Source organism: Neofelis nebulosa, chromosome 15 (genome assembly GCF_028018385.1).
Source record: "Neofelis nebulosa isolate mNeoNeb1 chromosome 15, mNeoNeb1.pri, whole genome shotgun sequence".
In the NCBI taxonomy this organism is placed as follows: domain Eukaryota; kingdom Metazoa; phylum Chordata; class Mammalia; order Carnivora; family Felidae; genus Neofelis; species Neofelis nebulosa.
The window spans coordinates 26,109,392-26,137,075 of NC_080796.1; the positions used below are offsets into that span (position 1 = coordinate 26,109,392).

At 48.2% G+C, this 27,684-nt stretch overlaps 1 protein-coding gene and 1 long non-coding RNA gene across 8 annotated transcripts in view; one reads left to right on the forward strand and one right to left on the reverse strand.

Moving 5' to 3' along the window:
• Positions 1-1,354: 1,354 nt before the first annotated feature.
• The window catches only part of SEC16B (SEC16 homolog B, endoplasmic reticulum export factor), a 54,890-nt gene continuing 28,560 nt past the window's right edge, over positions 1,355-27,684 (reverse strand). For 6 of the 7 annotated variants that reach the window (XM_058700115.1, XM_058700114.1, XM_058700111.1 and 3 more), the window contains 16 exons: positions 25,075-25,168; positions 23,080-23,161; positions 18,938-19,055; positions 17,624-17,735; positions 15,652-15,757; positions 13,851-13,991; positions 12,689-12,799; positions 11,588-11,660; positions 9,973-10,245; positions 9,171-9,235; positions 6,034-6,186; positions 5,767-5,862; positions 5,327-5,432; positions 5,118-5,197; positions 3,067-3,165; positions 1,355-2,431 (listed from right to left, as the gene is read on the reverse strand). In XM_058700115.1, the coding sequence (XP_058556098.1) occupies positions 2,363-2,431; positions 3,067-3,165; positions 5,118-5,197; positions 5,327-5,432; positions 5,767-5,862; positions 6,034-6,186; positions 9,171-9,235; positions 9,973-10,245; positions 11,588-11,660; positions 12,689-12,799; positions 13,851-13,991; positions 15,652-15,757; positions 17,624-17,735; positions 18,938-19,055; positions 23,080-23,161; positions 25,075-25,168 (1,778 nt within the window). In that variant the 3' untranslated portion in view covers positions 1,355-2,362. The remainder of the gene's footprint in view (positions 2,432-3,066; positions 3,166-5,117; positions 5,198-5,326; positions 5,433-5,766; positions 5,863-6,033; positions 6,187-9,170; positions 9,236-9,972; positions 10,246-11,587; positions 11,661-12,688; positions 12,800-13,850; positions 13,992-15,651; positions 15,758-17,623; positions 17,736-18,937; positions 19,056-23,079; positions 23,162-25,074; positions 25,169-27,684) is intronic. The other variant, XM_058700117.1, reaches the window with a different exon arrangement.
• On the forward strand, positions 21,385-26,240 carry LOC131495294 (uncharacterized). The gene is made up of 2 exons (XR_009253874.1): positions 21,385-25,552; positions 25,783-26,240. It is a non-coding gene; the product is annotated as an uncharacterized LOC131495294 (long non-coding RNA).

The following is a 27,684-nucleotide window of genomic DNA, read 5'->3' on the forward strand; positions in this document are numbered from 1 at the left end:
TGCCTTCCTCTTCAGCCCTCACTCTCCTCCTCTCAAGAGCTTCTTTTTATGGGGTAGGACTTCCCTTACGCCCTTGTTCCCAGGGGCACTAAGCCACAGGATCTGGCATTGGTGGCAGATAGGTGCATGAAGAAAAACTCAGTAATAAGGACACTGAATGAAAAGTAGTTTTAAGTTCCTGTTCCATTACCTATATCATGAATGAAAAACTGACCGTTTAGGGGCACCCGGGTGGCTCAGTCGGTTAAGTGTCCAAGTTCAGCTCAGGTCATGATCTCACGGTTTGTGAGTTTGAGCCCTGAATCGGGCTCTGTGCTGACAGCTCAGAGCCTGGAGCCTGTTTCGGATTCTGTGTCTCCCTCTCTCTGCCCCTTCTCTGTTCGTGCTCTGTCTCTCTCCCAAAAATAAACATTAAAAAAATATATTAAATGACAGTTTAACTCGGTAGGCGACAGGACAGTCTAGATTTTACTTATATTATTTACCAATAATTTTTTAAACCACACTTATAGAGTGCTTGGTTTGTTCCAGATACTTTTTTTTTTTTAACGTTTTATTTATTTTTGAGACAGAGAGAGACAGAGCATGAACAGGGGAGGGGCAGAGAGAGAGGAAGACACAGAATCCGAAGCAGGCTCCAGGCTCTGAGCTGTCAGCACAGAGCCCGACGAGGGGCTTGAACTCACGGACCGTGAGATCATGACCGGAGCCGAAGTCGGACGCTTAACTGACTGAGCCACCCAGGCGCCCCTCGGGTACTTTTCTAAGACTTTGGTTCTCATTCTTGCATGTCCCTATATGGTAGCTACTATCATAATTCTCATCCTCATTTTATATTTGAGGGAACTGAAGCACCAGTCAGTGAAATAACCTTGCCCAAGTTTACAAGGTTGAGATGCCTTGAGATCCGAGTCTGGGTCCTGTGAAACTCACACACGACTGCCATAGTACCGCCACTGGGTGTCAGCACACCAGAGCGAAGGAGCAGCAGTCTTTTAGGGGAAGTAAGGAAACAGCATTGACTGAGGGCCTTCTCAGTCTAGAAAACACTTATGCAGACATTTCCTAATTTAATCTGAGAGATGAATAAACTTTTTAGAGAACAGAGTATGCAATATTTAGTTAATGGAGTGACTGATTTGCATCAGAGGCGCTTTTGTCCATATTTTTTCAATTGAAAAAATAACACTAGACTTGGAAGTTAAGAGGCTCAGTCCCCAGATTCTTTGTTAACAAAGGGCTCTTTCCAGCTATACGCACCTTATCACACAATGAAACCATTATTAGAAGCACTTCAGGGATGAATGTGCTCTGGATGCTCTCTCCCTCTGCAAAAATCAGCCAGAGACAAGCATTTGCTATAAAATGATCTGGTTTAATCGCTATCAACATCAGAACTGTACTGCATTAGAGTACAAAACCTGTATGTACAATTACACATACAAAAAATGTTCTTTGTGAGGAGCAATTTTCAGCAAATCTGACAAACAGCAAGAGTCATTCCTATTTTGGGTTTGAAAAGAGAACTGGAAGCTTCCAAGATGTTCCCCGCCTCCCTCTGGCTCCCGTGACCCTGCGAACATCAATCCGCAGAGGCCCGAGGTAGGAAGGGCGGGGTTAACACTATCAGGCACGCATTCTCCTCTCTCAGGGAAGGGGTGCATTTTTAGGAAACATCCCCCATCATTTATTATACTGATGTTCCATCCATCTGCATCACTAGGTTCAGCGGTTACCATGACAATATGATGCCTATAGCAATCTAACTTGATAGCCAGATGCCAGAATGTGAAAAAATAGGACCAGCTAAGAAAGTGAGAGAAATATAATTAATCTGAAGCACATAAAAATGTGCACAAAACTAGGACCAAGAGGGAAACTGCTGAAATGTCACTGTGGAGGGAATTATGACAGGAAGCAATAATCAAGTTTCAGTATAAAAGCTCTGCTAACTAGAGGCACGGATTGGTCCATAACTAAGACTGAGGAACCAAAGTTAGTTGTGAATATTGTTCTGAGAGCCTCCCCCAAATAATTTCCTGTCTCAGAGCCCAGTGGGTTCTCATTGATTCCAGCCAAGGGGTTCTTAAGCTTGACTTTCCTGAAGATCTGAAGCCACCATCTTGAATCTCCCCCATGGCATTCTGCTCACCTCCGGTCTGCTAGTCTACCCGACTACTCTCCATCATTCTGAAGCCAATGTTAAGAGACTGGACTGAGCTGTGTCCTAGAAGACCCTGTCCTCTTGCCTTCTTCGTGACAGGGGAGGCAACAGGCCAGCACAACCCTCTTGGGGACCCCAATATGGCAGAGGGGCTGGAGATCAAGGAAGGAGACCAGCTTGGAACGGGTGTGGTTTTCATCACGGCTGGGTTGGATAGCGGCGCTGGGCTAGGCGATTCGGCCGGTTCAAGCTAGTAGCCATGGAGAGCTGGAAAAGAATAAAGGTCACATGAGATTATAGCCCCAAGCAGGACTCCATCCAGGGCTGGCTAGCAGGACTGAGCTAGAGGATCCTGAACACGCGAGCTGTATGTGGCTTCCTTTTGTGATAATCTAATTAGTTACTTTCACCCAATACCTCTCGGATGTGGCAGAAGAAATTCAATTTTATGAAGGGGGGAGGCCAACTCGGCACATTAGAGGATGGGTCTGCCCCAGGTCCCTGAAGAGCAGGAAGTTTAGCTTCTCTCAAAGGTTGCAATGATCCCCTCACCCCCCGGTTGGAGTAATGGTATTTCCATACCACTGGTACCAACACCAATGTGTCTCTCAAAGTCTCAAGACCTGTGAAAGGTCAAGAGTCGTATTACTAATAATGACACTGATTGACCATTTTCTGTGTGCGGTCCTTCACATGCATGCTCCCATTTAATCCCCACACCTACCCTGCAAGGTAGCTACTACCAACCCCACTTTATAGATGCAGAAACTGAGGCTTACAGAGGGCAAGTAAGGCATTGCTCAAGAACTCACACATGGTAAGTGGCAAACTAGGATTATAAACCTGGATCACCTTCATCCAAAATTTGTGCTCCTAACCCATCTCCTTCGGAGCTTCCTTACCTGGGGGACCTGAGATGGGTTGTAGAGAGGAACACCTCCTTTCAAGGGGGGTGGGGGGAGCAGAACACCAGGGTTGTAGAAAAACTCAGAGGAAACACCCTGTGATGGAAATCAATAGAAAATCCTATCAATCACCATTTCTGATTCCAGAAAATCAAGGGCTTCCCTGCACATCAACTTTGGTCAAGAGATGCAGATAGAAAGGGATTCTTGCTAGAACTCAGGTAATTCAAGCAAACAGCCATCACCCACATGGACACAGCCAACCCTGGATGTAATGTCATATTCTCTGACAGGCCTAAAATACTACAAGAGTGCTCTAACCCAACCACAGGAAATAAAAATGTTTTCCTGGCAATTAGCATGAAATTTGTACCGTGTGCAAGATTTATCAAGAATTTACAGCCCTCATTAAAAAAAAAAAAAAAAAAAAAAAAAAAAAGCAGGGGGTGGGGGAGCACCTGGGTGGCTCAGTCAGTTAACCATCCAACTTCAGCTCAGGTCATGATCTTGTGGTTCGTGGGTTTGAGCCCCGCATCGGGCTCTGTGCTGACAGCTCAGAGCCTGGATCCTGCTTTGGATTCTGTGTCTCCCTCTTTCTCTTCCCCTCCCTTGCTCGTGTTCAGCCTCTCTCTCTCTCTCTCAAAAATAAACATTAAAAAAAAAAAGAATTGTGTACAGCCCTTGCCAAAGACACTAATGAGCTCTGGGGAAGGGAAAGAGGCAGTTCTCTAGATCTCACCTGAGGAAGTTGATATGGGAAGTTGATATTGTGTCCCCTTGAAACTTCGTGTGTTGAAATTCTAACCCTCCCAGTACTTCAGAATGTATTTGGAAGCACTGTCTTTTTTTTTTTTTTTTTTTTTTTTTAGGTTTATTTGTTTACTTTGAGAGAGACAGAGTCCAAGTGCAGGAGGGGCAGAGAGAGAAAATCCCAAGCAGACTCCATGTGTCAACACAGAGCCCCCAACAAGGGGCTCAGACCCACAAAACTATGAGATCGTGACCTGAGCCGAAATCAAGAATCAGACGCTTAGCTGACTGAGTTACCGAGATGCCCCTGAGGTAGTGTCTTTAAAGAGGTAATTAAGGGAGTGCCTGGCTGGCTCAGGTGGTAGATTATCTGACTCTTGATCTTGGGGTTGTGGGTTCAAGCCCCACCATGGGTGTAGAGAGTATTTAAAAATAAAACCTTTAAAGGGGACCTGGGTGGCTTTTTGGTTAAGCGTCTAACCTTCAGGTCATGATCTCATGGCTCGCGAGTTCGAGCCTTGCATCAGGCTCTGTGCTGACAGCTCAGAGCCTGGAGCCTGTTTCTGATTCTGTGTCTCCCTCTCTCTCTGCCCCTCCCCCACTCACACTCTGTGTCTCTCTCTCTCTCTCAAAAATAAATAAACATTAACTTTTTTTTTTTTTTTTAATAAATAAAACCTTTAAAGGGGCACCTGGGTGGCTCAGTCGGTTAAGTGTCTGCCTTCAGCTCAGGTCATGATCTCACAGTTCATGGGTTCGTGGGTTCGCAGAGCCTGCTAAGGATTCTGTGTGTCTGCCTCGCTCTCTGCCCCTCCCCCACTCATGCTCTGTGTCTGTCTCAAAAATAAACATTAAAAAAATTCTAATAAAACCTTTAAAAAATTAAAAATAAAATTAAAAAATAGGTGATTAAGGTAAGATGAGGTCATTAGGGTGGGCCCTGAGTCAGTATGACGGGTGTCCTTATAAGAAGGGAAAATCTGGACACCAACACACACAGAAGAGCCACCATGTGACACCACTGCCATCTAACCAGCCGACGAAAGAGGTAGCTGGAGAAACCACCTCTGCCCACACCTCCATCTCAGACTTGCAGCCTCCAGAACCGTGAGGAAGTAACTGTTTAAGCTGCTCAGTCCGGGGCATTTGTTACGGTGGCCCTAGCAAACTGGTGCAGAAGCTCTCTCTGATTCCCCGAGTCAGACCCTCACACGATGGCGCCTCCAGCCCACCCCGAGTGTGCAGTCCTCACACAGGCATCTGGTGGGGCCCCAGGCTCCGGCCCCAAGACGGCTCACCTCAGGCCCAGACAAGCCTCCACTGCCTGTGCCCTCGGCCGCTCCGTCACCGGATGCGGGTCCTTGCACTCCGCCCTCGCCTAGAAGACAACGAGTGGGGGCTGTGTCCACTGCCCGGGGCTGAGGAGTCCCACTCCCAGAGGCACCCCCAATGGCCAAGGAGTGCAGAGAGCCCACAGACAGCCCAGAGGGCATGCGGTTGGCAGTACCTGTGGCCCCAGAGAAGGGGCCTCCTGGCAGAGACTGGGGCTCTGGGAGAGATGTCAGTGAGAGGCCAGGCCCGGCCTGAGGGGGAGAAGATTCTCCGGAGGTCTCCTGCTTAGTGGAGAAAGAAAGGCAGTGTTGGTGATGCCAGTGGTTAACAAATTCATGCCGGCAGCTGTATCCCCGCCATGCCCTCAACAGCGGCCTCAACCTGTGACCTGTGGCCGGGCACTCACCCCAAAACTCCACTTTCTTCCTGCCACTGCTCTGCTCAATGATCAGACAACCGCTGGCCCCCTAAAGTTAATATTCTTCGTCCTAATTTTTAAGACCCTTCATCATCTGCCTTTGCCAATTGCCAGATGAGACCTCCAGGCCTCAGAGGTTCTGAGGAAACTTCCTCCAAAGGGCGGAAGCGTCCCTGCCCTCACACCCTCATGCTCACCTCAGAGTCGGGACTGTCGGACGAGTCTTCTCCAGAAGGGGATGCGTCGCTTCTGGGCTTCGAGCGAAACCAGCTGAACCAGCCAAACCCTGAGCTCTGGAAGGGAAGAGGGGAGATTTAAGGCCTGTGGTACCCTCCTCCGGCCGAATAGATTAGCCGACCCCAGTCTGATGGTGGGTTGTCAGAGGCCCGGCCAAAGCCCAGATTCCCAACCCTGCCCCCCAGTTGGGGGTGGAGGGAATGATGGCAACAGAACAAGACTGCCACCTTTGTGTTCTCTTTCGCATCTCCTAGCTTTTCCGTCTGTGCTGGATTGGGGGAGGATTTTTTATCTGCCTCATCAGAGGATTCCTCCTCATCCTCCTTGACTGAAACGGTGGAACTCTCAGAAACATTTCGTGATCTGGGAACCAGCGGCACCTAGAATTAAAGAAGATAAGAACTAATATTTTCATAGCACTTGACAGGCTACAAAGGCAAATCACCAGCCCCGCTCAGTACATCAGCAGGCAGGCCTTCCAGGATCACACCTGACTGATGAGGACACACAGGGCTGAGAAATGGTTTGCGGAAGGTCTTAGGACCAGGCCAGAGCCCAATCCCAGTCCCCGTGGTATCCCTAACTGGATGGGCTTTTGGCTGCCATGCTACCTCCCCACATCAGATTTCCACAACGATGCTGAGGCCTGGAGCAGAAGATATGGAATGCTACCACTGGAGATGAAGAGAACAGGAAACCCCCTGTGGGGACCCACACACCCAAGAGGACAGAGACTAATACACTGGCCCTAACACCTCCTAGAGCTCATTCCTGGCAGACTTGCTCAAGATCAACCGTGAACAAATGCACCAGAGGGCAGCAAAATGTGTCCATGGGCCTTTCTATTTGTGTGCGTGGTAAAATATACATAGCGTGAAGTTTACCAATTTAAGTATTTTTAAGCATACAATTCAGTGACATTAGTACATTCACAATGTTGGCTAACCACCACCAATATCCATTTCCAGAACATCGGATCAACCTCAACAGAAACTCTGTGCCCATTAAACACTCCTCACTCTCTCCTCCCCCAATCCGCTAATAGCCTCTACTCTTTTTGTCCATTAATTTGCTTGTTCTAAGTACCTCATATAAGTAGAACCATATAATGTTTGTCCCTTTGTGTTATGTTTCCATTTCATATTCAAAAAAAGGCTTAACTGGTACAACCTTTGGAAAATGCTTTGGCAAATCTAGAAAAAGCTTCATTTTTTAATTCTGAACATAGAATTTACTGTGTAGTAAATACTGTTTCTAAGCACTTTACATACAGTGATTCATTTAATCCTTACAATTGTCCCACGAGGTGGGTACTATTGTTATCATCCCATTTATATAGGAGAAAACTAAGACACAGAAAGATTAAGCAACCTAAGGCCACAGAGCTAGCAATTGGCAGAGCAAGGATTCCAACCTAAGCAGCCTCTCCTTCTAGAAATTTCTCCTGACTGAATAATTCAAGAAATAGACCAGGCTTACACGTCCATCACTAGAATGTCCACCGCTGTGTTTTATATGTGAAGGGAAAGGAAGGCAATATGCAGTGAGAGAGAGAGGAGGAAAGAAAGAAAAGGAAGAGACACACACTTGAAATGTTTAACAATGCGGGAGTGGTGAGCAAAACTTGGGGCTCCTTCCTGTGGCCTACAAAGCCCTGTTGGTCTGGCCTCTATTGCCCTGGCCTTACTTCTCAGCCCCTTGCTCCCTACTGTCTACACACAGTGAGTCCCTTGCTCCTTCCTTCACCCACCAAGTGAGTCCCATTTGACTTGCTACTCCCTCTGCCTTGAAGGATCATTCCTTAGACACCTCCCTGGCTCAGGTCGGCCCCCCATTCTGACCTGTGCTCCAGGCCTCCCCAGAGGTATGCTTACTGACACCCCATCTCAGATAAAATCCATTATGCATACAGTGTTCATCTGCAGTCACCTCCACTAAACTGAAAGTAGGATTTGTCTGGTTCCCTGCGTCTCCCCAACCCTGTGATAGTGCTACAGATACGACAGGATCTCGGGATTTGTGAACGAAGGAACCAATGAACGATGGTGCTTTCATACAATGGACTTTATCATACCAATATTAGAAATCACTTATGGGTGCTTGAGTTGGTTAAGCATCCGACTCTTGATTTCAGCTCAGGTTATGATCTCATGAACCGTGAGTTCAAGCCCTGCCTCAGGCTCTCTGCTGACATTGTGGAGCCTGCTTGAGATTCTCTCTCCCTCTCTCTCAATCCCTCCCTCACTCATACTTTCCCTCTCTCTCAAAATAAATAAACAAATAAAACTTTAAAAATCATTTATGAATGACATGGAAAACCTCATTTTACAGTATTAAATAACAAATAGGAAATAAAACTTCATATACACATTTAAGAACACATGAGCGATATTTGGTTATTTATATGATACTTTCTCTTTACTTTTCAAGTTTTCTGTAACAATAATGTACTACTTTTTCAGTCAGAAAAAAAAAAGTAAAGCATAAAAGTTTTTAAGTCCTGTGGCCAAGTACCTACTTGAGACATTTTTAGGTATAACCACTACATATATGCTCAAATGTATACAATGTAAGCCTCCAACCAGGCAAAGCTGAAGAACATCTTAAGTTTGGGACCAGCAATGGCCATTGTTGGGGGAAGAGCACATTCGACAGCTAGATAGAATGGTCAATTAGACATGGCCACCTCCAAGACCTCCCAGCCTAACTGAGGAGAAAAGACACAGCTGACAAAGGTCCCTCTTGGGGAAAAAAGCAAGGTAAACTTTACAATAAAGAAATAAACATCAGGGGCGCCTGGGTGGCTCAGTCGGTTGAGCGTCCGACTTCGGCTCAGGTCATGATCTCACAGTCTGTGAGTTCGAGCCCCGCGTCGGACTCTGTGCTGACAGCTCGGAGCCTGGAGCCTGCTTCGGATTCTGTGTCTCCCTCTCTCTCTGACCCTAACCTGCCCCACTCGCATTCTGTCTCTGTCCCTCTCAAAAATAAATAAACATTAAAAAAAAAAAATTAAAGAAATAAGCATCAGAGTCTCCCATGACAGGGCAGGGCATGGTGAGTGTGTGGTGGGACAGTGAGGGAGGTGTCAGAGATCTCAGAGGCCAAAACTAAACTCAGCCCTGCCACCCCTCCCCCCATGGACACCGGTTGGCAGGATTGAACAGAAACAAGAACACGGCCCTCCTTCCCACCACTAGGATTTGGTATAGCAAGAAACAAGTTGCATTGTGGAATGGAGAGCTGGGGCCAGGCAGAAGAAGGAGTTTGCACATGGCTAAGAAATCTGGGCAAATGGAAAAAACCTGAAGCATTAGAAGCATTAGAGGAAGTAGGCGTCAGCATCTGCTGTGCTTTGTCCTCTCACCTGGGGTTTGGAAACAGCCTTTTGACCATCCGGATGCTGGAAACTTCCTTCAGATACTATACTCTCTGTTATGGCACAAAACACAAACACAGTGATGTGAACTTGTGCTTTTCCCATCTAATCTGAAGAAGGAACGTGGCTACTGTCGGCTTTTCTAACTGCAAAGCAGCTGGAGGTCCCAGCCTATCCAGTCCAAACCAATTGGATCGCGTAAATGTGAATCCACGGGCACAACCCTCTTCCAGCTGCCCCAGGACATGCTGGTCACCTGACCTCTACCCTGAACCAAGGCTGTTCCTTAGGAATCCTGGAAACCTGGGTCACGTGGAGCTAGCTCACAGGGTTCCTCCCTGACCTTCCCCTCCATTTGAGTCTCCTGTTTTGGACAGGACCTTATCTTAGAAGGTCTACGATGTAATCCCCCTGTCTGGCTGCCAGCATTCGCTTGGTGACTCAGCACTGCTCATCACACTTGGGTGCAAGTGGCATTTTCCTCCCTTCTCCACCCTGCAGCCTCTCTCCTAGGAACTCTGCATCCAAGAGGAGGGCAGGAGTGACCGCTGTGAGCCTCACTATGATTGTCCAGTAGAGAGGCAGGCTGCAATGGAAGGGCAAGCCCTCGGAGGCACGCAGAGTCCCAGCCCCAGGGCTACCACAGAGCAGGCCCTCAGTCAGGTGCACACCCACCATTCAGGGCTTGATCAGCTCTGACCCCACCTCTGACCCCGCCCACCTCCATCATCTGCTTCCTCCCCTTCAACACTCCTCACCCCAGGCTTCCAGCCTAGCCAGCAGGTCTTACCAGGAGGTGGATATATCTGCTGGGTTTCTTCCCAGGCTTCTCCTCCAGGAGGGCCTGTCACGGCCATACAGCCACCAGTCCCTGGCAGACAGACCTCAGGAACCGCGTAAAGAGGCACGGGGACCCCCATCTGCCCCACACCTCCTCCTGCTGGACAGGAACTGGGCTGGTGGGGAATGGGGTGTTGTGAGCTGGGCTGGCCTGGCCCCATCTGCTCTGGTGTTGGCCACAAGGCTCTGCGGTCCCCAAGGGCTTCTGAGTGGCTCTGACATCCTAAAAGATCATGGTAGAAAGTGTTTCCTAAGGACATAGGGCAAAAAAGAAGGACTGAGACCTGCAATGTGACATTAGCGTGGACCCATCACACCAGGGTCATTCCTGCCATGTCCTCTTTGGAAAGCAGTCACAAGGACAGGCCGCTTGATGTGGCTGCCATTAATGTGATGACAAATACAACACAGCAGTGATTGTAACACCTGTCACTGCTTGTGACTTAGAGTTTACAAAATTATTTCCCTCACTGCCTTGTATGATCTCTGAGCCTTGAACCAGCACATCAGGAGGATAGAAATTACCTTCCTTGTTTCACTCCACACTTTTTTATTTGGGGGTAAACTTTCTCCTTTAAGGATTTCCTAATGGACTTGGGTGTTTGAAGCTTAGAAATTTTCCATTAAAACCCAAATCAGAACCACAGAAATGAACCAGAGCATCGGCCCCGGAAGCGAGTGTGGTGGGATTCCTTCTGGCTCTCCCACTTTGCTAATGAGATGGGCTGTGGTGTGGATGACTGGCTGATGGTCACTGGGCCAGTGGGGCTGATGACCCACATGCTCAATTGGGTGACAAGGGACAGGGCTGCTTGCCGGTGGAAGCAGCATTCAAGAAGCCCTGGCCTGGTTCCCCTCCAGGCCTCTGCCTGGAAGGTGCTGGAAAACAGCAGCAAAGCTGAGAAACAGAAAGCAGGGCCCGCTTTCCTTGCCTTCCCCCAGCTCATCCTCCGTGAGGAAGATGCCCGCGAGTGGGAAACGGCTGGAAATCAAGAGATGACACCCTGTCCTGACCCCACCACAGGGCGGAGGGGTGTGGTCACTTGGGGAAAGGGCCCAGAGCTAATTGGGGGTAATAATGCTGGCTGGACCCAGCACTCAGGGGCATCCTGAGGGGAAAGGAGGCATGTGCTGGCAACATTTTGAAACATTTGTCACATGTCTATAGCAATTGTTAGCTCAAAAATCAAAACTGATAGCTCAAAAAAATCTTCCTATGTTTCCAACACCTACATGAAACACAGACAATCCACCCTCTCTGGCCTCAAGAAACAACAGATCAGCTGGGGAGAAGGTACGGAGGCAGGTGAAACAATGAGATCACGATACAACATGGTGAGTATTAAAACCTGAATGTGAGGCAGAAACTCTAAACATGTGGGAACTTAGAAGTGTCAGGATGGCTGTGGCCAGACAGAGCTGTGGGGACAAGGTCAGATGTCAGATTTGTACAGGCAAGGAAGTACCCCCCAGGAAGGGCCAGGCGAATATTTTCTAAGTTCTGTTATCTCTACGATCAGGCCCAGAGAGTCAGCCATTTGCACTCAGATCATCAGCACGGGTACCTGATGGTCCTCCGACTCCAGAAGCATCTGAGTGAGCAGGACAAAGATCCCCAGTGTCTCCTGTGACCTTCTGCTATTAAACACAAAGTAACATCTTTTTAAACTACACAAAGAAAAGCAAGAACAGGGAACAATGGTTTAAAATTAAGTCAAGGGGCTCCTGGGTAGCTCAGTCCGTTAAACGTCCAACTTTGGCTCAGGTTTGTGAGTTTGAGCCCTGCATTGGGCTCCGTGCTGACAGCACAGAGACTGGAGCCTGTTTCAAATACTGTGTCTCCCTCTCTCTCTCTCTGCCCCTCCCCTGCTCACTCTCTGTCTCTCAAAAATAAATAAACATTTAAAAAAATTTTTTAAATAAAAAAATAAAAATTAAGTCAAAAAGAAACTTCAGAGGGAGTGACGAGGTATGAGAATCTGGACCGGATGCTGAGGGCTGGTGGGGGAGGGGCAAGGGCAAGGCCTCAGCCCTGCATCTCTCCTGGGTGTGCTCAGAGCAGGCAGGGACCAGGAGACCAGCATCTCCCAGCGTCTCCCCAAAGAAGGGGCAACTGGAAGGGCCCCAGGGCCCCGTGCGTGCAGCCCATGGGAGTCAGGGCCGTGTGTGCCTTGAAAAATCCACCCTCTCCCGTCGTTATAGAGATTGGAAGAAAGAAAATGGAGGCAGGCCTGTTCGAATTACTGGTACAATTACTACCAGCAGCTTCTGCAGTTGTCAGAACAAAAAGGAAAGGTCCGGAAATCTTTTAAGCAATTGCCCTACATTACATGAAAGTGACACGAGTCCACTGTGATCCATTGTTCCTAACAGAGAGATGAAAGCTCTAATGCTCATAAATGTAGCTTCTAGGACCAAAGACAAGGGTGATTGGCAAGAGGGCCCCAGGGCCTCACAGGCAAACCCAGGAGACCATCTCTGCCCGAGGGACAGACAACAGCTGGGGGGCTGAGCGCCACCCCCTCCCGGGTCAACCTGTGTCTCGCGGATGGGGGACTTCATGGCCCTCCGTGGGATCGGGGACTTGCCAAGGTCAGTGCTCTGTTCCAGGGGAACGGAGAGAGAAACAGAGGTCTCACCACCATCCCGGCTCCAACCCCGCTCACCGCCAGCTCCTTGAGCCGCCTCCGAAGCTGCACCAGCCAGTCTGGCTCCAGGTCCCGGTCTCTGCGTCTGTCTACAACCAAGGGATCTGACAGCTTCAGTTTCTCCGCTAGCTGTGCCCGGTTCCCAACCGGGTCAGGGGCGAAGGTAAGAGAGGGGAAAGCAGACATAGATGATGGGGAAAGAGGCAACAGGGGAATAGGAGAAAGACAGTCTTAACTCCCTTGCAAATTAGATAACCAAGAATAATTGATTAGCAAATCCAGCAGATACCTTCCTGAAACTGCAACATAAATAAACAATTAACCCATTTTGGTGTTAGATATGCAATAAAATATAAGAAGAAACTGTTACCCAGCTTTGTGTCTCTGCAAAGTTGTCTCCTCTAGTACTGCTTCTCAAGTACTGCTTCTCAAGTACTGCACTTGGGTGCCCCCAGGAATCACCTGGACTGTTGCTAAAATGCTAATTCCAATCCCAGAATTCCATGGGGCGGGGACAGCCCCTCCATTCTGAGTCCCTGAGCCCCCTACATTTTTCAGGGGCAGGGGGCTCAGCACCACAGATTTTGCTGGCTGCTGAATCCAACAGTTGGACCTTGTCTAAAGCAAAGCAAAAATTGACAACAGGCTGTCTTTTTACTCTCCAGCTAATGGATTTTTCTTCAATTAATTGGCACTATTTGCCCGATCATTTTCTTCCCCTGGAACTAAATGTTGATATGTTATGTTGTCGTTTTTAAACGTACCCCACATGTGATAAAGTATTCCATGCATTTAAAAGCATTTTAATAAGGCTCATTTCCTGTTTTAATCACTAAAATATATACTCTAAGTCCAGCATTTATAATTAGAACGGCTGACCAGAACATGTGGTTTTACTGTCCCAGAAAAGCGGATGCAAGAATAAATTCCTGGCACAGCACACGCCTGCTTTCCAGCCCCCCCCGATCCCAACAACCCCCGCCCACTGCCTGCTTCTTTGTGTGGTGTCAGGACTCTGCTTATCATGCCTGGACATGCGTACGTGGTCAAAGACAGCCATGGGCTCCAATTTTCCAGCATGTTCAAAGGAGATGGGCTGTGGAGTCTAAGCTGCTTTAACAATAGCTTTCTCTGAACACTGAAGATAAAACACCTGCAGAGAACCCTTTGAGAAACTCACCTTGATGAGTTCCACTAATAGCACAGGGTGATCGCTCTCTCCTTGGCTAAGGAGGGCCGTGCCAATGGCTTCGCAGTAATGCAAGGCCGGGGACGCAAGGCCATAATCTGCCAGACGGGAAGCATAAAGGAGCTTATACACCTGTGGAGAGGAGCAGGGCCAGTGACTAGTCCATCCGGGCAGGATAGAAGGAGAGACATGTAGATAAGTCAGCTGACTGCCAGCTTCAGCTAACTCTGCCATCCAAAATATCAAGGAGGGCCTCGTGCCATTTGGTTTACTCGGTCTGCGTAGGGGCACAGTTGCAAATCCAGCCTGCAGGTCACACATCGCTGAGAAAGGGATGGGAGTCACATCAGTTCAGTCTCTGGAGACCCAGTCACCACGGGAATGCACCAGACTAGTTACTTCTGATAAACAAGCCCACGTAATCTGGAAAGCCTGGCATTTGTGGAGCATAGGACCAGGCACCGGGGGAGACATAGGAAAGAAGAAGAAATGACTCTGACGCAGGCAGACAGCTATTTACAGAAGCATGAGGGGCACAGCAAGGTAGAGCCATGAGGGTTTGGAAATCAGACAGGCCCAACTTCAAATCCCAGCTCTACACTGGGTGTGCCACATTGCGCCTGTTACCACACCTCCCTGTGCCTCAGTTTCCTCACTACAGCATGGGGATAATACTGTTCACCCCTTGGTTGTTGTAAAGATTAAATGAGACAATCCATGTAAAGTTCTTAGAACAAATGGCAGGCAAGAGATAGGAGCCCACAGCATGTGACTCCTCTCTTCAGTTTCCCGTTTGGCAAAAGGAAGGGAGTCATGTCCACCTCGCGGGGTTAGAAATAATAACTCAAAGCACAATAGCGCCCTGCTGGCACATAGAACACACTCGCTAAAGCTGACTTCCTTCCAGTCTGCCCAAAGGTGACCGAAAGGTGGGATGACCAAAGAAGAGAGAGAGAGAAGAGAGACCTGTTCCCAAAGGAGCTCATCTGCTCGGCTTTGCTGGGGAGGGAGAGTCTTCGGTAAAACTATGAAGGAAGCTACTATACACGAAGGCCGTCATTTTCGAGCATTTTTGTGCTTTTTGTGTTGTGGGCTGTGAGTGTGCGTGCGCGTGTTGTGTTGCCAGGCGCACTCTCCATACGGGCACTGAAGGAGTCCTGATGAATTGGAGGTGTAACATCAGGTCAATCAAGCAGAGAAGCTGAGAGAAGAGTAGAACCTGCAGAGCCCGTCCCCCCCCCCCCCCCCCCCACGCACAGCGGAAGCCCCGAGGGGAAGACAGAAGGGTGAGGGCAGGGACGGAGTGGGAAGGAACTTGCGCAGCTAGGAGACTCAAAGAGATGGGAGGAGCACGTCGGAAGGAGGGAGCAGGCTGGGCAAACCCCCATGGGCTGGGCCTTCCCGCCCCCCCTCCCACCCCCACCCGCCCCCCCTCCCACCCCCACAGGCCGCATGGCCAGAGGGGAGGAGGAGAAGGGAGAGCTGTTTGCGGAGAGCGGCACTTGCTGCGGAGCAGGTGCGACAGGTCGAGGGCCAATTTCCATTTGTTTGGGGGCAAGGCAGGAGCCTCCGGCAACAGGGGCTGCTGCATTGATTTGCTTTCGTATCTTGAAATGCAGACTTTTAGGGGACCTAGAAAGAAATCCTAACTCTTCCCACGCTCAGGCTAACGAGGAAAAGTGCTGTAGATGACTTCGCCCAGCTACCCTGTGCCAAATAGCAACTCTGGAAACCCAGCTGCTCGTGGCCATGTGACGCAGCTAAGGCGGTGCCCTCGGGTGGGTTCAGTTACCTGGAAAGAAGGGATGAAGGATTTGGGGCGGCCCAGCATCTGACAATACTCGAAGATTTCCGTCCTCTGGATAGCCTCAGTTGTTGCAAATTTCAGAAACTCTTGACTACAGCCAGAGAATAACAATAAAAGAAATTGAGGGGGGATTGGGAGGAACTTAAATCCTAGTAGACAAGCACCAGCTGGATCCGAACAAGGTAGATAGAGTTCCTGCTCTGGGCTGATCCCTGGGGTGACTCCAAGATGGGAAAGAGACTGGGGGCCTCCGGAGTGAATGTTTTGCCTCCTCTTTCTCCTCCTTCTTGGGGCTGGGGAAGGAACAGAGCAGAGCCCTGCACCAGAAGTGCAGAAAGGGGGGTCCTCCACCTTCTTTGCTGGAGGGTCACCTAAGGCAAACTGACCTTCCTCCTCCTCAGAAGGGCACTAGGCGCTGCTCTTTAACATGCTGAGAGCTCACCTTAGTGCCCTGAAGGCCTAGAACGTGCATCTATGCAAGGCCACTCCTGGCCCCAACAAAACAGCATAAGAGGGTGCTCTTGAGAGCACCCAGAAAAGAAGGCATGGCCAAGAATGGGGACAACAGCTGAGCCAAAAATCAAAGGACAGGCCCTATGCTGGGTGTTCATTCAGCCAATGAGGCAATGAGGAAGTGGGCTGGCCAAATGTGATCCCAGGGGCTACCAGACCCCTCCACGGGCCCTGACGGCTTGGCGTGCTGTGTGAAATCTCGATCACCACAGGTTATCTCCAGAAATGTCCTCGTACCATATAAACATAGGAGGGAGACGAATTAACCCGTGCACATGTACTGTCACATTCGGCACAGGTGGTCTTCTCTGACAAGCCCACTATATGCTGTCAGAGACCACGACCCAGAGAGAGCTGGCCACGGCTGTACATTTCCACAGAGGTAGGCAGTTTTGCGCAACAGTTGAAAGGACTTCACAGCCTCACAGCCTGAATTCCAAGTCCCACGTGACTGCACACTAGCTGTGCTATCTTAGATAAGTTATTTAACCTCTCTGTGCCTTGGTTTCCCTCCTCTATAAAGTTAAGATTAAACATATACTTTATTCATAGGATAAATTTGTACTGATTAAAGGAAATAGTGCAAATAAAATGACTGGGGTGGGGGTGGGGGGGCGGGGAAGAGAGATCCAGAACATGGAGAACTGCTAAGAAGCAAACCGATCTTTTTTGTCCATTTACTCATTGTCTACAGGCTTATTAAGATCCTTCCGTGTGAAGGGGAGTCTGGGAGGCTCAGCTGGTTAAGCGTCCAACTCTTACTTCAGCTCAGGTCATGATCTCGCCGTTCCGTGAGTTCGAGCCTTGCGTCGGGCTCTGCGTTGATGGTGCGGAGCCTGCTTGAGACGCTCCCTTTCTCTCTGCCCCTCCCCCACTCGCACTCTCTCTCAAAATAAATAAATAAACTTAAAAAAAAAAAGATCCTTCTGTGTGAAAACGCTAACGTTATGGCCAACAAAGAATAAGTAACAGGCTGGACTTTGAGTAGTTTGTGCACCGTCAGTGTAGGGGTGTAAGGAGTAAACGTAAACTTCTTGCAATTTTCAATTCTGCCCAGGGCTGACTCTGAGACAAGCCCAGGGCTGCCTAATACAGAACCTCAAGCCACCCCGATCGATCGCACTGACAGTTCTTAAGAGATAATGTCTGGTCATGGAGCCAGGGCGCCACCAAGTGGTCAGAAGGGGGCAATACACCTCAAAGACCCACACGCAGTTTTGGGAAGCAGGGCTGGGGCCTGAGGCCCCCTGGAGGTGTGATGCGGCTCCCACCGGGCACACCTCCCTGCCCAGATCTGTGCAGAACAGCCCCAGAGGAGGGGAGCAGCAGTAGGTGAAATGCATACAAGAAAATGGAAAGTAGAGCCATGAGACCCAACAAGGCCTCCCTCAAACAATTCCCTGGAAGCCGTCCTTCCCATTCCCTTTCCCCGAGGAGACCCTACCTGTGGCTACTGCCAAGCAAGGCCAGATGATCTGTCTTCACGGTGTAGTGGCCGAAGGGCACGTGAGCCACGAGGTAGCAGAAGTGGGCTGCTTCCACCAGCCCCTTCCCAGCTGCAGGAGGAGGAGAGCAAGGCCCAGTCACGGAACATGACTGTGTGGGGACCCACCATCGGGGCGGGTGGGAGAGAGATGGCAGAGGGGGCTCGGGGTCCGAGGGGAGAATCCTGGGGGGAGGGAAGGCCAGAGTCGCTGGCCCCAAACCCCACTGTCCCCTCCCACCAGCGTTTTTGGCTTCGGACATTACATTTCAATTCTTTTCAGCCAGAATGCATCACTGATTCGTGTTTTCCTAGTATATTCGTGATTAGGAATTTTCTAAGCATTTTAAGTCCTTCCTGAGGGTGAAAAGAGAGCAGATGCCTACACCTGAGCAAAGAAGTAGCTGTTTTTAAATTAGACTCCTTGGGGGCACTAATGCTTCCTCTGCTAAAATCAAACAATAGAAAACTTTTCGCAGGGCTCATAAAAACTACCAGTAATGACCAGCCTGTTCCCATTTTCAGAATGTTCTCCCATACATTTTCCATTACCTCAAAATTGAATTAATTCAAGTAGGTGACGTACTCAGCACAGGGCCAGGTGCCCGGGAAGGACTAAACAAAACCCGCCTCCCTTTCTAACCATCGGCCGCTGACCCACCTGCCGTCTGACTTGGTGCTACCTTGCACATCGCTCTTTTCCATTTAACAGAGCAATATTTCACAAAGTTAACAAAGAGTATCATGATTTCTAGGCATTCAGCCCCTTGACCAAATTTGAGAACCTCCAGTCTGGAACATTCTGTAACCCCTAAGTGTTTATAAGGCAAATGTTCACTGAGAGATAATAAAGGTAAAGCCTACGCAATTACTCAGGGTAGTTCAGGCAAAAATAGAAGTTCCTCTCTGGTTGAGCTGGGTCGCCGTGCGGCTAACCATAACAAGAGGCGAGGTTCCCTGTGTGTTAGCTCCATCCTGGGGGGAATCTGACCAGGGATAGAAAACCAGCTGCTGAGGGGAGCCTCCGCAGCAGCCCAGCCCGAGTCTCAGGGGTCTGGACTGCATTGCAGCAGAAAATCTGGGAAACGGAGAGACAAGAATGACACTCCTTTCTCTGGAGTTTCCGACCCCCAAACACTGAGGCCCCTGGGTCAGAGGAAAGCCTGAGGCACAGACGCAGGCCCTGCACAGAACCTAAAAGCCTGAGGATAGACGTGTAAAGTGGCCTGGACACAGCCTAGAGGAGAGGAGGGGGCAGGGCTGGCTTCTGCTTACCCAGAGTGTCCCCCATGGTGACAATTGTGCGCTGATGCAGCTCCAGGTCCCCACTCTGATTTGACAGAATCACGGCCAAGTGAGGCCTCCAGTCTCCCCACTGCTTGTCCCCACAGCACTGGAAGGCAGCAGACAAAATGGAAGATTTACTGGCTGAAGGATCACGGGCCACAACGTGGATGAAGAACGTTGTTGTCTGTCTCCTGGTTTCGAGGAGTTCGGGGAAGGCCGGCTTCCGCCACCTGCATTGCTGCCAGTCACTGATTTCCAGATCTCCTTTTAAAAAGCAAGACTTGGGGCTCCTGGGTGGCTCAGTCGGTTAAGCATCTGACTCCTGACTTCAGCTCAGGTCATGATCTCACGGTTCATGAGTTCAAGCCCTGCTTGGGTTCTGCACTCACAGTGCAGAGCCTGCTTGGGATTCTCTCTCCCTCTCTCTCTCTCTGCCCCTCCTCTGCTCTCCCTCTCTCAAAATAAATAAATAAGTAAACTTAAAACAAACAAACAAACAAACAAACAAACAAAAAGACAAGACTCCTGGAAGGATGGGCAGGCAGACAGACACGGACGCATACATGCATTCGTAGGAACCTCAGGCTATAGGTAAATAAAATGACACTTTTGATCACTTACTGATTTTCAAATTTCTTCCTGGTACCCCTGACCCCAACAGCTAGGGACAAATCCAGAAAAAGAAAACAAAACAAACCCTGATGTTTCAGTGGGAGAAGGAAGACCAAACATCCTTGGTTCATATGCAGAATCCACATCAGCCTGTTAGAAGTCAGGGCAACCCTAGGCCCCTTAATACCTTACCAAATGGCTTGTGTTTTCTGGTTTTACAAAGGCCTTTCACACACATGACCTCAGTTAATTTTCACAACCCTATTAAGTTGAATTCCTACGGCTGGAGAAAAGCAGGCCAAGTGGCCCAGCCCCGCACCCAGTCCCCGTTCATCTTGCTCCCAGCTGAGGGCTCTGCCCGCTCCCTCTGGTGACAATGCAAGGGCAGCAGAGCTCCACCAGGGGGCAGCAGGGTGCACACAGAACCCTGGAAGTGGGGAAATGCCCCACACAAATGGTGGGGCTTGGGCTTCCCTTCTCCGGAATGAAGGGGAATTTTAGGACAGGAAATATCTATAAAGAAGCAATAGAACATCACAGAAACAACCCAAGCCCTGGATTCAACTGGCATCCCGCCTTTTTACTAGCTGTGTGACTTTGAGCACGTTTCTCAAAACTTTTTTCCTCATCTCTTAAGTGGAGATCATAATATGAGTTATATTCTACATAACAGTTATTGTTGATAATGAAATAAGATAGCTAGGTAAAGCACATAGCATAGAGCTTTGCACTTAGTTTGTTTGCCCTTTATAAATTATACATAGGTGCATATACACAGATGTACACACACACACACACACACACACACACACACACACACATGGAAGCCCAGCAAAAGGAAGGAGGTGATTTGTAGACCAGTCCATCTTCCAGTTTGTTATTGGAATGGGTAGAGCAAGAGATCGATAGTGATAGCTAAGATTTGGAAGTCAAAACAATCCCTAATTATTTGGTCTTTGTAATTATCCCCAGGAACAAAAGATGCTTTATCCAACTCCATTTTATAGTTACTCTTTGTTTATCTGGGCAATGCAGTGTAAATGAGGGTGATGATGATGATAAATCACAAGAAGAGCAGTTCTTACTGCACTCTGACTGTGAACCATACCCGCTGCTAAGCGTTTCTCCTAGAACGGTCACACGCATTGGGTACTATTATTATCCCCGCATAAGCCAGGCCCTTTCTCACTCTAACGAAAGGAACGCGCAAAAGAAAAATCCTTGCTGAAAAGAACAAACATTTAGAAGTCATTCTTCTATCTCTTCCCTAGGTGATTTGAAAAAAATCACCGTAAAGCAGACGTATGGAGAGAAAGAGTGTGCAAGAGAGAGCATACACCTGACTAACTTCAACGGGTCAAGCATGGTCGTTGATCTGCTCAGATATTCTCTCTCCTTTACTCTTCACAATAACTCTCTTGGTTAGGCATCAAAATGCCCACAAAGAGGAAAACCTGAGGCTCTGAGATTAGGTAACCAAGCCAAGCTCACAGAGCAGCAAGGAGCAGGCTCTGGTTAAACTTGTGATAGAAGCCTACATCTGGGTTTTGCGGCCGCCGTGTCTTTTCCACTCATTCCAAGTAACTAACAGCCAGCCTTTTCCTGGGTGCCAGATGCTAGGTCACTCTCAAACACTGAGATCAAATACCGCCTTGGCACATCACCTCCTGCTCCTCGGTTTTCTCACCTAAACACAGGGAACATTTAGTTAACTCTACCACTGCAGTGAGACCCAGTGGACCATATGTTGATTACATAATTTCCTGCATTTAGTGCTTTGTGACATGATGCACCGTCATGGCGGTGCATGGCATTCCGCTGAACTGTGAGCACTCCATGTTCCAGTATAGCCAGTGGGTTTGATGATGGGGCATGAAAGTCATCATCTCTCTTTTCCTTTCTAGGAATCGTCCCCAAGCAATAAGAAGAACAGAAAAGCAAAAATGTGAAGTCCATTTTCATTAAAACTGGGTGACAGCAAAAACCCAAACTTCAAAATATAAGAAAAGGCTGCCAAAGGTAGTGGAAATTGAACAGAGTGCAGGAGGGAGCAGAGAGAGAATTCCAGAAGGAGAGGATCCCACAGCCATCTCTGCCGACTTAGGAGAAGGAAAGGCTACGCAGATACCCACAGAAAACCCCAGATCGTGTGGGAAATGCCAGATAGCTTGCAATGTGGCCCTGGCCCCTCCCCAGCACAAACCTACCAGAAACTACTGGCCCAGGGAAGACTCAACTCCTGTCAAGGAACAAGCACAAAATCTGTACAAATACACTGTAAAGATAGAAGAAAGGAAGTAATATGAAAAACTAATGGAAGGTAGAAAGAACATTCACTGGAAAAATGTTACCACAAAACAAAGAGATATCACCAAACATTTCATCATGAATTTAAGTAAAATCACGAAACAATTTCTTCTATGAAGCAAGGGCATTATCACTAATGCTAAGTGATAAGAGCTCAGGAAGAAGACAACAACAGGAAGAGGCCAATGTGACCTGCAGAGCTCAGGGAAGAAGTGAGAGAAAAATCAGAGAAATCAAGATAAAACTGGCACAAAAATTAAGAGACAGTGTCTCTTTCACTCTTTCATCAATATGGAAACACAGGAAGGGACACATAGGATGGCAATGAGAAGAGCAAAAAAAAAAAAAAAAAAAAAAGAAGAAGAAGAAGAAGAAGAGGAAGAAGAAAAAGAAGAAAAGGAAGGAAGGATGGAAAGAAAGAAAGAAATTTTAATTAAAGAGAATATAATCTGTACATGTATACGTAAATAGTTCATATCTATATGAAATGTGCACATATGGAATTCCTGAAAAAAAAAATAATAATGGAACAAAACAAATATCGAAGGATATAACACAAGAAAACTTCCTTGAACGGTAAAATATGAATGCACGTATTAAAACAGTATGCTGTGTCCCAAGAAAAAAAAAAAAAAAAACTGCCCTGACAGCACCAATACATCCTGGTAAAGTTACTAGATTTCAAAGGTAAAGAAGGATACTTTGGGGAAAAAAGATACTTTCATAGGGAACTATCAAGCTGGCCTCAGACTTGAGCCATCTCCAACTCTAGACAGCATGTAAGACCAAATATGTCCAACTTTGCAGGATGGATGTGCAGGGGGGGAAAGAACGGTGGCCTTACTGCAGGAAGCCTGGGGACAGTCTGGCTCTCTCGCTATTCACGCACACTGAGCAGGCAGCTATGGTATTGTGAAAATGACAAGGTTTTTGGAATCAGACAGACGGAGCCAATCCTGGCTCCACTGCTCCTCGCTCAGTGATCTATGGTCATATGACACCTTTGCACCTTAGTTCCCACCTCTGTAAAACGGGGGTAGGAATTCCTTCCTCTGTGTATTAAATGAAATCATATGAATGAATTGGGCCAGGTGCAATTACCACTTATTTTTAATCTTTAAAGTCATCACCTTGTTCCTGAGCTGTCCCCACCCCCCCCCCAAAACCCTTAGGACACTGGGGTATTGAAGGAGGTCTGTCACAAAGAATACCGTGGCTGCCTGTGGGATCCTCCCCGACATGAACTGGAAGAGGGTCTGCAGTGGGTCATTGGACGCCAGCGTGCTGGTAAAGCTGCAGAGAGAGATGACCGTTAGTGGGGACCAAGCCGAGAGAGCCTTTGACCCATTGCCAGCGGGGCAAACCCCCCGTAGTTCTCTATTTGACTTCAGCAGCTTCTTTCGGAACATGAACTTCTCTTTGCTTTTCTGCCGTGCCTCTGCTTGGCTCCCACTTTGGGGGGATCGGCAGGATCTTCATTCCACCACAGATGGGGCTCTCTGTTGGGGGGTGTTTTCTGCACTTTGGCACTGATGCCCCAACTCTCCAGTAACCATTTCTATAGGTCTTCTTTGTCACGGAAATGCTGCACATCTCAGAGATCCCTAGAGAGCCCCAGCAGTTAACCCAAACATCTTCTCTGCAGGCCCCTCCTACCCAGTCACCCTCAACTTCTAGTCCCCTGAAGCAGTTCCCCTTGTGCCACACCCACAGCCTCCAGGGCTGGTTTTCTGGCTCGTGACTAGCCTGGGTCTTTTACTCACATGCACTAAATAGCCATTTTCAGTAACCAAAGAGGCGTAGAACAGGGACCAGAAATGATCTTCCTGATGACAAACCGTGGGATATGCTTAACAAGGATATAATAAGCTCTAGAGCTGATTTGAGATTTAAGCATACTCAGTAAGAGATATTTTTCACAATTCACCGGGCCCCATCAAAAATCAATGGCCCAAGGCAAAAATCTGTCGCGGAGATGTATGCTACAATGTGGGATTGTGGGATGTTCATTTCCAAAGCCCAGAGGAAAATCGTCCCTCAGAACAGGCTTTATAGGACGGGGGAAGAACGCGGTCTTTTATTTAATAGCACCCTTGCCGCGGGAGCTCAGAGCGCTTATCATAATAAAACTCCAGGGTTCCTCACCATCCTGAACATAATGAAGTGCACAGAGGTGTTACCAGTCCCTGGGAAGACTGAGGGTTAGAGTAGAAGAGAGACTCCACGGAGGCCGTGGTGGAGAAGGGTAGTGTGGCAGCCTTGAAGGGAGGTACCATCGTCTCAGCCATCTGCCCGACAGCCAATTTATGGCCAATTTAAACTTAAGTCAAGCTGAGAGGTTCACAGCTTCACAGCTTCGACTAACACAGGAAGAGAACATTTTGAGGGAACATCCTTCTCACGGTCTGATCCAAGCCTGCCCCTTATGGGAGGGCCCCCCGGCCCTCCCCACCCCTAACACATGTCTATCCCTGCCAACCCACAGATCTGGCTGCAGCTGGAGGGGCTTACTCAGGAACCCTTCTCCAGCACCCCTACCCCACCCCCCCATTTAATTCCCCTTATTCCAAACTCCTGGCTATGTGGTCAGCCTCCATTCCTGTCTCATCCTGGTTTGGGCATTCTTCCCGGTCTCAGTGTGCTGGCATGATCTCTGACTAAACACATTCCTTCAGTCTCGTCATGTCCCCTGCCCTAGATGAAGACTTCTGCTTGTAATCCCCTGTCCTATAAAGCCTGTTCCTAGCACAGCTCCTGCTCCCCCATATCCCGACCTTCCTCTCAGCGCCCACATCCCCCACTGCAAGACTCAGTGGTAGACAGCTACTAACTCTCAGACCCAAAGCTCTGTCAGTTAACCCTAAGTGGTCACCTATTCCCTCACTGATGGAACTATCTAGAACAGCCCCTCCCAAAGAGAACTACCGGATTGCAGAAACCCATGCAATTTTTGGAAACTCAGACCCTGAGAAATATTACTAAACTGAATATTTAACACAGCAGGTAGAAAGAATGTGTCCATGTCTAGGTTGTAAGAATCTGGAGAAGCGATATGCTAGGTCCAGGTCAGAAGAGAAAAACTGGAAGGATGCTTGGTGCATGGGGCTTCCCAGCACATCCTGCATTTGCCTCCCAACACTCCCTCCCTCGGCGGGCCTCTCTCTGCTCTCTGCTCCTTAGGTCTTCTTTGCCAGTGGCCTGCTCACCCACTCATAACCCAGCTGTAGGTCCTTGGGTCCATCTTGCTGGCGAGGAACAAAGCGTGGCCCCACAAGTGGTTCTTCATGGCCCACTCCAAGGCTTCCTGAAAACAAAAGCACGTCACGGTCAGCATGGCCCTATTCACCTTCCCACAAACAACAACAAATGTCGATGGTTGGGTACTGCTGCCCTTGAGCTGTACAAGCTGGGCTCCCAGGAAGGCTCGGAGCCTCATCTGTGAGAGGGACAAAGGAAGACCGGGTGCCTATTTCTCTCTAAGATGTCCCTTCTCCAGCCTTCACTTTATCAAATACATTCTGCTATTTCATCATCTGCCCCTCAAACGTAGCTTCCAGTCAGCCTTATCTCTTTAGCAGAAGTCACATGATACTTTTACGAACCTAAGCACCGAACACGAGAGAGGCACCGCACCCCAAGGACTGAGTCTCAAAGTACAGGTAGCAAGATGACATTCATGGGGGCGTGTTACAGGAACGGTTTCTTTTTTTTTTTTTTTTTTCTTTTTTTTATTTTTGGGACAGAGAGAGACAGAGCATGAACGGGGGAGGGGCAGAGAGAGAGGGAGACACAGAATCGGAAACAGGCTCCAGGCTCCGAGCCATCAGCCCAGAGCCTGACGCGGACCTCGAACTCACGGACCGCGAGATCGTGACCTGGCTGAAGTCGGACGCTTAACCGACTGCGCCACCCAGGCGCCCCAGGAACGGTTTCTTTTTTAACAGCTGTGGCAGAGACTGTTAGCTCCCCACCAAAAGCCATTGTCCCCTTCCTGGGCAAAGAAATGCACCCCATTTTCCTGCCTCCTATGCACCTAGAAGTGACTGAGTTCCGGGCTCTACAATGGCAACAGAAATGGTTATATTGCGTTCAGATCTGGTGCATAGAAGTCCTGTGCCCGGTCCCCATGCCCTTTTCCCCATCTGGCTGGCTGGAATGAAGATGGCTTCTCATTCCATATAGACTATATGCTCAGGTGGTACAGCCTCCTACATGCCTTGAACCACTCCGGGAAGAAGGGCTGACCCACCGTTCTGCTCACCTGCCCAGGATGCCCACATGAAGAGAAAGTAGCTGCCACCATGTTTGAGCCAGTTTGCATAGCAGTCGACCTGCCCCACCTAATATTATAACTAATTGCTTGTTAACTATCTAGTGCTTGTTATCTATCAACTTCATATGCCAAATTAATGACACCATTAACTTGGTGAGATGGGTTAGAGGCTGTAAGTTTTAACACACACACACTCACACTCATCTTTTCATTCAATTTTCAGAATTATATATTTGAGGTTTTGACCTGGTATTAATAATTTCTTTAGTGCCCTCAAATAACGTGATTTTTTGGACAGGAAGTCACTAATGAGGTAACTCCACTTCCAAGCACAAATTTCCTTGATCATCCTGACATCTCCCATGCTATCTTATTTGAAAAGGGAGAGAACAAATTTAAACAACCACCATTAGGAAATTCAACTTCATATCCACTACAAGCAAAAATGACATTGAGTTACTCTTTACATAGGTTAAACTAATTCACAACAGTATTTTTTTTATAAATATAGCTTTTCTATTTTTTCAATTTATTTTTGAGAGAGAGAAAGTGTGAGTGAGCAAGGGGCAGAGGGAAAGAGAGAGAATCCCACAAGTGGCAGAGAGGGGGAGAGAGAAGGCGAGACAGAGAATCCCAAAGGAGGGCTCGAGCTCACCCAATATGGGACTCGAACTCACAAACCGTGAGACCATGACCTGAGCTGAAGTCGGATACTCAACCTACTGAGCCATGAGGTGCCCCCACAACAGTATTTTAAGGGAATTACTAATAATTGGTTGGGAATCACCACTTTGCTCAAAAATTTGCATCTCCAAAAATATAATTTAGGAATAAGTGAACTGAGAACTTACATTGAGGATATTAATCTGACACAGTGCCAGAAATGAGACCCCAGTCAATATTAATAAAGGTTTTAAAGACATTTTGGTCTCCAGTTCCTCATGAACCACTCTGAGCCCCCAGAGTACTCCTTCTATCCCCTGCTCACCTCTGGGGCTATAGGTATGGCAGGTGGTGCAGTGGATGGTCAGAAGCCCAAGTTCAGACATCAGGCTGCCTAGATCTGAACCCTGGTTTTGTTACTTACTAACTCTCCTCATTTGTCAGTACATAAAACAAGAATAGAACCTAACCCACAGGGCTTCTATGAAGATAAATGAGACAATGCATGTAAGATGTTAAGTAAGTGCCTGGTACATAGAAAGTATTTTTTAAATATTTGCTTTTGGGGCGCCTGGGTGGCTCAGTCAGTTAAGTGTCCGACTTCGGCTCAGGTCACAATCTCGTGGTTTGTGGGTTTGAGCCCCGCGTCGGGCTCTGTGCTGACAGCTCAGAGCCTGGAGCCTGCTTCAGATTCTGTGTCTCCCTGTCTTTCTGCCCCTCCCCCAGTCACACTCTGTCTCTCTCTCTCAAAAATGAATAAACATTAACAAATAGTAATGATAAATAAATAAATATTTGCTTTTGTTATTGTTATTGCTATGGTCATTACTTAATCTTTCTTAAGGAAAGAGATTTTTATTGATTTATTTCTGTATCCCCC